The 13,207-nt window shown below is 50.3% G+C and overlaps 1 protein-coding gene across 1 annotated transcript; it reads left to right on the forward strand.

The window, feature by feature from the left end:
* Window positions 1–9: 9 nt before the first annotated feature.
* On the forward strand, window positions 10–10,730 carry ZMYND12 (zinc finger MYND-type containing 12; the record flags this gene model as incomplete). The annotated part of the gene is made up of 9 exons (XM_026053618.1): window positions 10–46; window positions 1,159–1,186; window positions 1,252–1,300; window positions 5,236–5,407; window positions 6,346–6,515; window positions 7,862–7,984; window positions 8,802–8,922; window positions 9,467–9,612; window positions 10,509–10,730. Coding segments are annotated over 9 exons (966 nt in total), but the record flags the coding sequence as incomplete, so codon positions are not given.
* Between the last annotated feature and the right edge of the window lie 2,477 nt (window positions 10,731–13,207).

Genomic DNA, 13,207 nt, shown 5'->3' on the forward strand with positions numbered 1-13,207 from the left:
CGGCGGCGCGGCGCCGCTGCGCGCGGTGCGGGCTCGCCGCCTACTGGTGAGCGGGGACCCGGGCCCCGGCAGCCCCGGCCGGGCCCCGGCGCGGTGGGCATGAGGCGCTGCGCCATGGGACGTGCCCCCGAGGAGCCGGAATGAGCCCCACGGGGGTTGGAGCAAGGCCCAGGGCACAGGGACAGGGCCTGGAGGGGCAAGGACGAGGCCCTGGGAAGCAGGGACAAGCCCTAGGGCATAGGGACAAGGTCTGGGATACAGGGACAGGGTCCCCGGGGTGCAGGGACAAGGTCCCAGGTAGTGCAGACCAAGCCTGGGGGGTAGAGATGAGGCCCAGTGGGGTGGGCCGTACCCAGAGGAGCGAGGATGTGCCCCAGAGGAGCAGGGGTCAGATCTGGCACACAGGGACAAGCCCAAGGGGTGTGTGGATGAGGTCTAGGAGGCAGGGATGAGCCCCAGGAATGTGGGAATGAGAGCCAGGGCATGATGGCAAGCCACAGATGCACACAGGTGAGGCTCACAGATGCAAAAACAAGCACAAGAGCTGCGAGGATGAGGTTGAGGATGAAGGCATGAGCCCCGGGGTATGGGTGACAATGTCCAGGATGCAGGCACATGCCCCAGGAATGTAGGGACAAGCCTCAGAGCTGCAGGAACGAGGCCCCAGGCAGTGGGAATCAGGCCCAAGGGAGCAGGGACAAGGCCWAGGATTGTGGGGACGTACTCCAGAGGAGCGGGGATGAGCCGCAGGAGTGCAGGATGAGACCCCAGGCAGTGGAAATGAGGCCTAGGGAAGAAGGAATGCAGGGACATGGCCCACAGGAGCAGGGACGAGCCCTGGGGACACAGGGATGAGCTCCAGGGGAGCAGGAATGAGATCTGGCGACACAGGGATGAGCCCTGGGGAGACGGGGATGAGTGAAAACAATTTGTAGGCAGTTCCTGAGCGGAGCTCTGACGCACTCACTCCCTCTTGCAGTCACAGCACGGCAGCCTCCCCGTGTCCACACGCCACGTGTGCCCTGGAATGGAGCCACAGCAGCAGCTGTGAACTGGTGCAGGCTGCGGGCAGGTGTTTTAGKGAAAATCCAGAAGAAACAACAGCAGGCGGCTACATTTCTTTGCATCATTTCATCATTTCTTCCTTTGTTTTATTAGTGACATCGATCACCAGGAAGCTGACTGGGTTAGTATCCATGAGAGAATATGCCAGCTGCTGATTCCAATCCATACATCCTTACCTTTTTTCAGCTCTGAAAAAGAAAGAAAGCATGGCATGGAACAACTGCTGAACAGGCAGGTATGCACAAGAAAAAAGAAAATACCACTTCAAAGGGCTACCAGTGATTTAATTAGATCTTCTATTCCTTTATTTTGATGCATGAAAGCATCTGGTACTTTGTTTAAATTCTKTTTTAGGGAATGAGGAGCTAAATTCAGTAATAAAAAGATAGCAATGTTGAGCGTGCATTGCCTGGGAAGGAGTGGGAGCATCCTCTCCACCAGCCTCTTGCCTTTCATCAGTCCTGAACTTCCTCATCTTTGCCCTGATAGCAGCACTCCCTGAGCAGTACCTTTCTTAACCTCACAAAGGCAAAGTTTGGTTTGGACMTGATTTTTTTTGTTTTTTACAGATTATTCTTGGTTCTTAATGATGAGAGGGATTCCCCTTTCTCAAAGAGGGGGGCCGAAGGAAAAGTCCCCTCCCTTTGTTGGTCTGGCCTGCTTTAAAACAGTTTTCCGCTCAGTAGGATCTTTTATCTCTGGTTTTTGGCCTCGTGGGATGTGCAGATGTGCATCTCCCTTCTGGCCTGGGAGGTTTAAACCTCTGCAGAATCTGCCTTTCCACAACATGATGAAAAACAACCAACCCTAATACATCTGCTACTAGGATGACTTTCCCATAAAAGAAAAACTTATCCGTCTGCCTTTGCATAACTCCTCAGCAGGTACCAAATTTAAGTTTTGAAGGAACTATACTGATTACTCAGTTGATTTCTAAAAAATCTTCTCTGATTGAGAGTCACAGGCAGGACTGCTGACTGAAATCCAAGTAAGGTAGGTTATAACCATAGCGCCTAGAAGCCAAGAGAGCGGCAGTGATGAGGTCAAGGCAAGAAACCATTAGCTAAACATGTAGGATAGGTTATAATCCCAGTGTCTGGAAACTGGGGGAGGCATCCTGAGTATAGGAAAAAGYCTTTTGTGACAGAAATTAGTTTCTCAGTCACATAGGTGTTCTGGCAGGATTAATTCCATCACATAAAACCACTGAAAAAAAAAACCAGTTCAAGTTTGAGTTAATCTTTTCAAAAATCTGCAAGGAAGCAAAAATAAATTGGTCTTGCTGGAATGGTGGAGCTTTTAAAAAAAAAAATTACCTCTTTTTGCATACTTAGCTCTTGATTTAAAAAAAAAAAAAAAAGACAGACACCTCCAAGAACCTTTACCAACAGGTTGGACACTGATGTCGAAAGCGCCCGTTGCTGTTTCATTATTGATTTTCTAGGAACTAGAGTTATGCTGTATCCATTACAAAAGGCCACGTGGTGACCAGATCAAGGGACTAATCCAGCTGGAAGCTAATGACTTGTTTTTGTTGGGTTACAAGTGAAGCAGCAGGAACAYGGGGCTGGTAGAGAAGGAGGCTAAAAGAGAATCACCCCTTTTGATTGGTGTGAGCACGCAGGCTAGCCCATAGCAACTGCAGAACTTCACCTTGAACCAAGGCTTGGATTGACTTCATGGGAAAAGATCAGAGCCTGCTGCCCATGCTTTATTTTATTTTCCTAAGTAGAGATTTGTATATGATTTTTAACAGCTGTGACTCTATTCATTCCATGACTCTTGTTGCTTCCAGATAATTTAAATAAAATAAATTCTCAGAATCGTGTATGGATTGGCACCTCATCTTCAATCTCTCTCAAGAGAGAAGTCACTATGTGTAGAAAAGCAAAATCTTGCTTCTGTCTGCAGCAAGATTGCAGCTCCTAGCCCACGAATGAAGTCTGCATTGAGCTGGTACAAGGAGCTGCTGCAGGTAAGGTTTGGCCAAGCCAARCTGCCAAGTGTCAGAAGAGCAGCGTGCAGAGGGTGAGATTATCTGAAGTGCTCCATCTTGCTGGCTTCATTTTCCTGCTCCCAGAGCCAACGAAAGTGGGCTTTTGAAGCAAAGGGGAAAGCTACATAGTCTCGTGACACTCAGAAGAAACAGAAAAACCCTTCTGCTCAAAGCCAGCCCAGAGGTTTGTTATTTCTTGAACATTTCTGTTGTGCTTCAAACTCCTGCACAGTGTTTATTTGGAAAACACACAGCCTAGGCCTTGGTCAGGACACAGGAAAGCTCGTGCRCATCAGAATGCCCTTTGGCCCAAGGGAAGGTGGATTAAATTGAGAGCCAGGAGATTATGAGTTTCATACCTTGTCTGTGCTCCAAAGCTTTGTTGATAGAAATCTGCTTTTGTCAACATAGCCGAGGGGGTGCCTGCAGACAGCACCTTCGAGCTGACAAATCTCCAAGTTTCTGTTGGTGGAATAGCCTCACCTGCCTGCGTGATGTCAGCTCACCACAGCCCCCAGGTATGGGAAAAGATCCACGGCTCAGCCAGCTACAGCAGTCCTGGAGCGCCGGCGCTGCCACATGCAAGTCTCRACTCCGAGGGCTCCCGACGTGCCTGGAAACGCGGCTTCCTCTTTGCATCGTCGTCTCGCTGCCGTACCTGCAAGGGAGCAAGCGAGCCCCACGCGCGCTCTCCGATCCTCCYGGAGCTGAGCCGGCCGCCTTGGCCTCCTTGCACCGCTGTCAATGGGGAAAGGAAAAAAAAAAAACTGCGTGGGGGCATCTTCAGAGAAATCTCTAATTGCAACACACATGAAAAGAGCCCAAAGGGTGCAGGTCTGGGGCTAGAAGCAAGATGAAAAACAGTGTGGGACCAAAACTAATGATCCCCCTCTAGGCTTACTKCCATGCAGGCTTAAATACTCAGTGCTGTGGGGCACCGGCCTCCTGCCCTTCCCGCCGCAAGGGGAGTCTGGCCAGTAGCTTATCCTCCCTCCAGATGCCTTAAAATAGATTCCTTTTTCCCCCTGCATCCATGGGAGGCCATGGAGATCCTATTGAGGGGGAATAAACAGAGAAGGATGCTGACCTGAAACACCTGCGCAGAAGGCAAAGGCAGGAAAGACAGCCACAATTTGCTTTTTTCCTCTGCTTAGCCAAAACRGAGCCTGCAAAGAGGCAAAACGGGCAGGCCCGTGGCTCCCAGCACGGAAGCGTTGGGAGCTCGTGGCTGTTAGAGTGAAAGCAAAGAGATAAAGCTAAGTGCTCGGCTCTCTCTTGTTGACGTCCTTCAGTGTGCTGGGCGGACGTGGCCTCCGCGGTCACAGCCGAGCTTTGGCAAGGAAGAAGCACTAAAGTGGAGATACGTTAGGGAGCTGAYAAAGAAACCAAGTGCTGCAGAGGGCGAGGAGACAGCGAAAAGCATGGATGGGAACGCTATGGGTTCTGACTGCCAGCAGGAATCCTGCAGAAGCTGCCTGATGGCCAAACCCAGCTCTGGCGTTGGAGAGGCAGGACAGTGCTGTGCATTAAGATTTCCTGGTTTTGACCAGCTTTCCAGGCTCTAGACCCAAAACAGCAGGAGCTCAGCAGCTTTCAGAGGCCAGAACCGGCCACAAGAGGGTAGGAAGAAGCAGCCCATGTCCAGGATGCACACGAGGCTGCTGCCGCAGCACCCACGGAAGAGCCATGTCCTCATTTCCAAGGTCCCTTGTGACCAGAGACGTGCCGTGCTGGCACTACCTTGGCAAGCCATATGCTACGCGCTGCTGCCTGCTCTGAGTCATCATTATCACTGTCAGCAATACCCTGCTGCAGCCCCTCTGCCTAAGCCTTTCCGTGGTCTTGTGATGCTCATTCTTTGTGCTTCACAGATTTTTTTTGCTGCAGAAGTATTAGCCTTTTCTTCATGGGCTTCAGGGGTTCCTCATCTCTTAAGACATCACCTGACCTAAGGGATCACCCAGGGCTGTTCCTGCTAGAAGCAGGAACAAAAGCCAGTCTCCAGTATGACAGGTCTAATTTCCATCCATTCATTAGAGGCAACTAAGTTCATTTCATTTGCAAATTTAACATCCTCTACAAAAAGAGCAGTTTGCAAACAATTTAAGTGCAAAACCTTGCTTATCACATCCCCTTATCCTCTGCTTGCTGTGTGCTGTTACGTTTCCTCGCAGAAATACATAATTGACGTTGCGCAGAGCACGGCGCAGAAGTTTATTCTTGAAGGAGAGCCGGGGAAGGCGATACCCGCGGGTCTGCAAGCGCTGCGCTTCAGCATCCGCGTGTACGGCGCGTGCTCCGTGGACGTGGTGCCCGCTTATCTCCTCCTGGCCGAGGCCTGCATGGGTAAGAATGGGTCTAAATAGTAACGTTGGCAAGGGCAAGACCTCCCTGGGGGGTCAGGTTTCTGGTTTCCTTTTACTATTTATCAGGAAAGGATAAGCCTTGCGTTTCAACATCGCACTGCGTCTCTACCCTGTCCTTCCTCAAGGGCATTCTGGAGAGATTTGAGAGGTCATCCACCTCTCTGAGAGCCACTCACCAGCCATAAGTGAAGGAAATCTCCCCATCTCTTCTGAATCCTGCAGGAGAAGCAAGCTGGAAATCAGCTCTTTGCCTTGGTGGCTTGGTGTGGCTCTCTGAAGCATTCAGTTCCCAAGAGTGGTTGGTTGGGCTCTTGGTCTCAGGGGATTGCCAAGCATTTCTGAAGTGATTGCATCAGAGGAACATCTCAGTTCCTTCACCAGAGTGACCTTTTCTCATTGACTATATGCTTTATAAAAAAATAAAAGTAGTTTAAAAAGTTAGAACACTTTTTAAGTGTGAGAACCAGTTTTTTCAGCCGCAGATGTAAAGGACTGAGAAATCGTTGCAAACCATTGCTGTTCTGGTGGTGAACATGATGCTCTTCTAGCAAAATCAAACAGTCCCAATGACTGYCTTAAATGGAGTGAGGAGAGAAGGGGGCGAAAAAAATCCCCTCAGTAATTATGTGATAATACACAAATTAGCCACTGTAGCAAAYGGGAGCTGTTTTGGACCTACTTTTCAGCAATATTAATTGATAGGTACTTTTTGCCTCCTCTGGTAGCTCTAGGCACCCAGCCTGCCTGTAAATTAGGTTTTGAACACTTGTTGGACTGAGGAGCTTTCAGCAGAGAAGTGAGAATCCACTAACTAGACTTCTGTATCCACTGCAAGAAGAAAATGGGCAATAGTCTCAGCATTTCTAAAGATAAAAACCTCCCAGCTTGTAACCTGCTTGTTTCTGCATGTCCTTTCAGATGCTGGCTGCCTTATGCAGGCAACGACGTATCTCTCCCAAGCTCAGTGGCTCATCCTCAAAACTCCAGCTTGCAGCCTTGCTGTCCAGCTCAAACTGCACCGGGATCTGGGTCTCCTCTATGCTGCTAAAGGCGACCTCGAGCAGTCACTCTATCACCTGGCCAACGACGTAAGCTGGTTAAAACACCAAAGCATTTCAGTTTCTCTTCCTTCTTTAGCTGTGCCAGTGTGCTATAAAAAAGATAAAACAGCAGACWCATTCGTAGGATTGATTTTGGGTATCAGGAAGGTAAGCACATTAAGCAAACCAGAACTGTCTAGAGCTAAAACACCCGTATCTGTGTCTGTGCATATGCAAAGTGGTGTTTTTGCAGTAACCTTCATTCCCATGCGTTGTGTATACCTTGTCTTTGCCCCATCTGCTTCTAGAGTTATCTCTCAGCTCTGTTGTGGTCTGGAGATGAATAGACTTCCCTGCCACAGCCGGGTAGAGTTGCCTTTCATTCAGCAGATAAGTTACTTCAACTGTCATTTTCCTTTATACTTCTTTTTTTTTTTTTTTTGGTTAGGCAACAATTCTCTTTCAACTGTTATTTAAGGCACAAAAAGACACAGATTGTTTATTTAACTAATAGCTGTTTCAGTGGCAGTTTCCCTGCTTCATTCTCTTTGGCTGCTAGAGCAGTTTGTCATTTTGGAAATGACTCTTGCCAGTTGTGTTCCTGAGAGGCTTTGCCTGCCATTTAATGCACCAGAGAGATGCTCTCCCTGATTTACCGTTGCTCTGTATCACGTAGAGACTAAATTAACCCAGTGCAGAGTGATGAATCTCCTCTGCTCTTGGATTTGATAGCAGCCTTTTGCAGCAGCTTTAGGGGTGTACATGATGACCTAGGTAAGAGGAGGATGTTATAATATATATTACAATATTACATAATATATTACAGCTGCTATAATATAGAAACTCTTGAATTGGTTTTATTAGGTACCCTGGATGAGGGGCTGGAAAGGGGCTCAGGGAGAAGGGTTTTGCTTTTAGCGAGACTCTGGTATCTGCCGGAGCAGCCCGAGACCTGCCTGAACCCTGGCTGCACGTCCTGGTCTGCTGAGAGTCACACGCCAGCTCGGAATAGCTGGAATGCAGCTCCTGCCATGCCGGCACCRGCGGAGGCTCCGGCTGTGCCGCCGGAGAGCCCGGGAGCTGCCGCCGGGCGAGCGTTTAAAGCAGCAGGATGTACGGGCTGCACAGCACGAGCAGGACGGGTGGGCAACCTGCCCGCGAAGCGTCGGGGAATAGCAGGGTGGGGGGCGAGATCCCCCGTATAAACCAGAGAGCACCCCCTTTTTTAGCACCACGCTTTACAGCTGAGGTCAGGTGTGACTAACGCTGCAGCTATGCAGAAAAAGAGGGAATGCTCTCCAATGTTAACTCCTCATGGAAATTTTCCCCAAGTCTGTTTTGATACGAATGCTGAACTTGTGTATGTTTTTTGATTTTAAAAATGGCCATTTCAGATTTACCTTGCTAGCTGTGCATTCGGGCCAGATGCTGTTCAGGCGGCTGAAGGTTATTTCCACATGGCCAAAATCTTCCTTCGCCAGAACAAAACAGACGTGGCCAACTCACTGTTTGCCGAGGTTGGTAAAACCAAAGCTCACCTGCTGTTTATTTCTTAATTCAATCTCTGTGCTTGAGTTTCCTTGTTCCCGACTACCTTTAGGATGACGACGAGCACATCAAGTGCCAGTGTCACCTCCTGGCCTCAATCTCAAGCACTTTTCATAGATAAATATTTCTGTGAGTTGCAACCAGGATAGGTAAATCCTGCACTCAGTAAAATCTTGTCATTGAAGTTGCAGTCTTCAATTATTTCAATATTATTCAATTTAAAGACTCCCTGTAGAAAAGGTGGCTCAGGAGTTTCCCCAGACAGAAGAGCAGCTGGGACGTGACAGGGCCATGGGAAACTGAAGCTGAGTAACAGTGAAAAGTCACCTGATAAAACCTGGCCAGGATAGGATGATCATGCAAGAACATAACAACCAATCCCCTTAATTACTTAAACTTGTGCTGTGCAAGTTACCTGGAAAAAATTAGCCTTTGTGGGGCTAGCCTGGTTTCTTACAGGAACAAGGCTTTTGCAGTGGTGCAATCTGCCTCCATTCCCTTTGCAAGCCTCAGCCAAATTTGCTTTTAGTCTAAAGGTTTGGTTAAATTTGCTCAAGCACAACGATAATTAATAGTCAGGTGGTCAAGTGAGCTTCTAGCTACCGCTCCCGCTGCGGGAAGAGCAGCAGGTCTCCACTTGAAGCGTTCGGCTTGGCAGCGGCCAGCCCGCTGACCAGGTTATCATGGCATGGGCTTGTATGGCAGGGCACGTTGCTCACACCCTAGCTGGTTGCTAAACAGCCTGGGCTAATGCAAGTGAAATCATTCCCATTCCCTTCCTGGTAGGTGACAGCCATCTGGCATGCCTTTCTCCTGAAGTCAGTCCAAACGCAGGAGCAGATTCTCAAGACACAAGCAGAAGCGTCTCCGTTCGATGAGGACAGGGACGTCAGTGAAGAGCCTCTCAGTAAGTTGCCCAGTTAAGCGGAATAGGCTGGGAGATGGGATTAAAGAATCCCTGTATCCCACTGCCCTTATTTTACTGGGTTGTTTTGTCRCCGATATTTTTGTAGACCAAATTTAATCAAGGGCTGGAGCTCATGCACTCCCAACTCTGTTGTCTTCCAATATCTCTGGTACAAGAGCATTATCAGAGAGGAAAAACACTGCCGTGGATCCCCTTCCACGGCTTCCTCTCCATCAGCAGTTGCTGCAGCAGAAACCGCACCAGGACCGGGCTGCCCGATATGATCTTCGGTCATGACGGCGATACAAAAGTTGCTCTTTTCATGCAGCTGTTATGACTCAACATCCTTACTAAAGGCTCATCAACACAATTACTGACAGGATGAAAAGATATCTGTTAATGGGTATGGAATTTGCATGGAGCTGGAATACCACGTTGATGCTTGTAGTAGAAGGGCTTTGATGTCTAGAAGAGATAATTGGACAGTTTTGAATATATTATCTTGCACACATACAGCCAACAAGATTATTTCTTTCTGGTGCAGCTGAAGCCCAGCAAACTGAAGCAATTCAAGCACTGAATACAATATTAGATTTCAGAGAAAAGGCACCAAAGCAACAGCCTGATGGAACCGCCAAAGTTTTGCATTCCCTTGCAATGCTTTATTACCTGAACGGGGATTTATCAAAGGTAGGTTTCACCTGGTGAGGACTGCTTTTGTCCTCAGTGAAAGGTCACACCGTTTATATTCATAGAGCAATGTTTGCTCATGTAACCTTTGCCTCAGTGAACCTGTCGGGTGTTTTATGCTGCCTATCAAACAGGGCTTTGCAGTCAGCTTGAACATCCACCCACCAAACCCTTGTGCAGGGTGCCTCACTCCAATGGAGCTTTGCAACTTTATCCTGGGTCAGTCAGGGCCAGCGCACTGGCGCAAGAAGCGAGCAACACGAGCAGACTGTGCCGATCCCGAGGTGGTAACTCCCTTGGAGCACCAAGGAGCAATGAYGATGGGCCAAGTGTTCAAAAAAAAATCCTAAGTTTGTTCTGTCTGTCTCTTAGAGGGTGAAAATGTGGTTCACTAGTGGTCCCTTAATGGTAGCAGAAAAAGTCATAACTAGAATTAGTGGTTGGAAGAGCCAAGTAGACAAATCCAAATTAGAAAAAAGAAAAAAAAAAGGCAAATCTTTCTGAGAGTCTAATCACTAGAGCAGTTACCAAGAGAAATGAGGGATTTAGTTTAATAACTGAGTCAATGCAGCTGTTTTTTTCCTGAAATAGATGTGGGAGCGCTCACATGAACTGCTTTATCAGACGGAAAGTAATGATCTCCCGCGGGGGGGAGCTGGGCTCCGTAATCTCTTCTGTCTGCACAACTGGATCCTAAATATGATGATATCTGTTGGCAGCTTTACTCCCTCCTCTAAAGCAGCTTGCCCAGGTCACCCTCTGAAACAAGTGGTTGAATTGCTGGAGCCTGGATGCGATCCAGCGCCTGTTCCCGTGAAGCTCCGCGGATATTTCAAGCACCCATTGAGAAAAGGCAGGTTCGTTGCAGTTGTTTTGTCTCTGCTGCTTCTTTCCAGGCACGGGAAATGGGGGCAAAAGCCTTGGACCTGATGAAGCAACTGCCCCAGCAAGAGTCTTTGGAGGCYGTTGATCATTTGTTGAATTTGATCAACTCCAAGCCTTGCTACGGGAAATGAGGAGCTCTCTCTAGATCGTCTGCCTTCACAGGATTGCTGAGAACTTAATGCAAATGCCTTGCAAAGCGGAGCCCCTTTCTGCTCCTGGCATCCTTCTCCACGTGTGCCTTTTCCCTCTCAAGCTGTTGGGAGTTAAACTTCRTGGCCCTTTCGTGTCTCCTGGGCCGGTCAGCAGGGCAGATAGTTGTGCAGTGACTCACAGGGTGAGGGTGGGAAACCAAAAAAAAAAACCCAACCAACACAAGGTGAATAAATAATTACCTACCTGCTAGCATGAAACAAACAGCCTCCTACRTCCTCACTCCATGTGTGCAGGAGCTAAGGGCAGCATTTCCCTCCTTTCTGCACCACTTTCGGGGAGTCTTGCAGCAGTGGCCATTGAGGGGCTCTGGAATTTCTGATGCAATTCACATCCAGGAAGGACCATGAGGACAACATTCGGGACCACAAGCAGGGCAGGGGATGCGCAACCCTTGGGGCAAAGGCAAAGGTGGCCTTTAAGGGCAATTTGGAAGACATGAGCAATTTAAGGGCAATTTTGGGCACGAGGGCTGGCAAAGGGCGCTGGGGAGACGTGCAGGGTGCGCYGTGAACTCCCTGCAGACCCCGCAGCATGTGACGGCCCCGTGCAGAGAGGAGAGGGGAAACTCGCCCTGCTCCGAAGGTCCGCGTTCAGCTCAGCTTTAAGCCGGCGATTAAGTCTCATTTGCTTCGGGGAGGATTTAGGAGGGCACTTAATTGCCTCGCTGCAGCGGGATGGAGTTGAGCGTGTTGCAACGAGGGGCTGGGAGACAAGGGATTAAAAGGGGGGACGCTGCTGGGGAAGGCAGAGCCCCTCGCTCCCATCCAGCCCACGGTTAACGGCACAGGCAGGAAAAGCCAGGCGGGCACGGGGGCCCTGGGCCTTGAAGAGGGACCCTGGGCCTCGCTGTGGGCCGGGGGAGCGGGCGCCTGCTGGCACCGCTCCTTGGGATGCCGAGGATTTGGGTCACCGCGGCTGCGGATTTGCAAGGGATCTAATCCCGCCGCGGCAGCGTGCCCTGCGCGCGGGGCTGTGCGGAGGAGCCGCGCGGCGCCGGGCAGCCCTTCCCGGCCGCCGTGCAGGGTGACGCCGGCCGGGCAGCGCCGGGAGCGGCGCCCGCAGGGTGCCGAGCGAGGGCTGGCGGCGGGCGAGCCCGCGCGAGGGCTCCCGGGCAAGTCCCTACAGAGACGGCCGGCCGCGCTGCCGGCGCCCGCAGCGAGTTCGGAGCCGCCGCAGGTTTTACGAGCGCTGTTCTGAGCGCGCCGCTTCCAGCGTGGGCATTTCGGGGGCAGGTATTGCAAGAAAGCGCCTGAAACGACCAAAATCAGCATTTCTCTGCCTGAAAGTGTTCTGACTTGCTGCTCTCCCTTAACGGAGAATTAAAAATACACCATGGAGCAGCCAAGAGGGCCGGCACTGCCCTGCTGGGATGATCCCAACAAGAGGACCCCAGGCAGCCCCATGCCAACGCGGCCGGGCCGGTCGCAGGGGCTCTTGCTGGGCAACAAGCCCAGSCTGGAGCTTAAACACAGGGGTCAGTCCCAGGTAGGGACTGGATGGGACAACCGGAGCCACCAGGGTCCCGTGGCGGCTGGGACAGCTCCGTGGCAGCCAGAAGGTGGCAACACCGGCCACCACCAAGGACACAAGGATGCTCGGAGCCCCCGCAAGCGCCCGAGGACGTTCAGGGCCCACGGGCATGCAGAGCCRGGCTCAGCTGGGCCAGGCTCAGCAGCACAATGGAATTGCCCTCAAAAGAAGCGGAGGCCACGCGGGCRGCTGGGTCGCTGCGAGCGCTCCCATTTATTGCTAGCACGCGGCGCTCGCTCTTGGCACTTGCTCCGAGGTGATGGTTCACAGGGAGGGGAAGGTTTTGCTTCCCTAACTTTATTTTCTTTCAAACATATAGTCACCAATTCACCCCTTTAAAACCAGACGTATAAATACAAAAGAAACAGGATTTAATAACTCGTGCGGCTGGGGGACTGTGCCACTCGCTTTGCTGACAGATGCGCCCAGGGCAGAAATGCTGGTTTTTGTGTGTGTGTTTTTTAGTTTTGTTTTAAAACGACAGTATTTCTTGGTTTTGATATACTAAAGACTAAAATTCAGTGCAATAGATACAACTACAGTGCAGGTAATGAACTATACAAAAGTCATCCTAACCATGTACAAGCCTTTCTTACAGTTGCTATAGAAACTATACCTTTGTATCTGTACCTTTTTGTATACATTATACAATGTGAATATACCTCAAGAATATTTACAGTACTTTGCTTGTCAATCAGAAACACTATAACTTAATGTCTACTATTAACACCATTGAACAAAAATATATATATATAAATATCTTCCAGTCTATACACAGAGCAGGAAATGTAGGTATCCAAATGATGAATTTGGGTGAGTCCRGGACGTGAGGCGAGGGGCAGGTTTGCTGGAGCGGGGCCTGGGGCCGCTCGTGTCGACGCGGCGCTCGGGCTCCTGGGCTCGCCGCCRTGCCGGGGAGCGCCGCGGCTGCTCGGCCTCGGGTCCCGCCGGCCGCTGCCTTTGCTGC

The sequence above is a fragment of the Nothoprocta perdicaria genome, unplaced genomic scaffold (assembly GCF_003342845.1).
Source record: "Nothoprocta perdicaria isolate Ctin4 unplaced genomic scaffold, notPer1 scaffold_117, whole genome shotgun sequence".
NCBI lineage: Eukaryota > Metazoa > Chordata > Aves > Tinamiformes > Tinamidae > Nothoprocta > Nothoprocta perdicaria.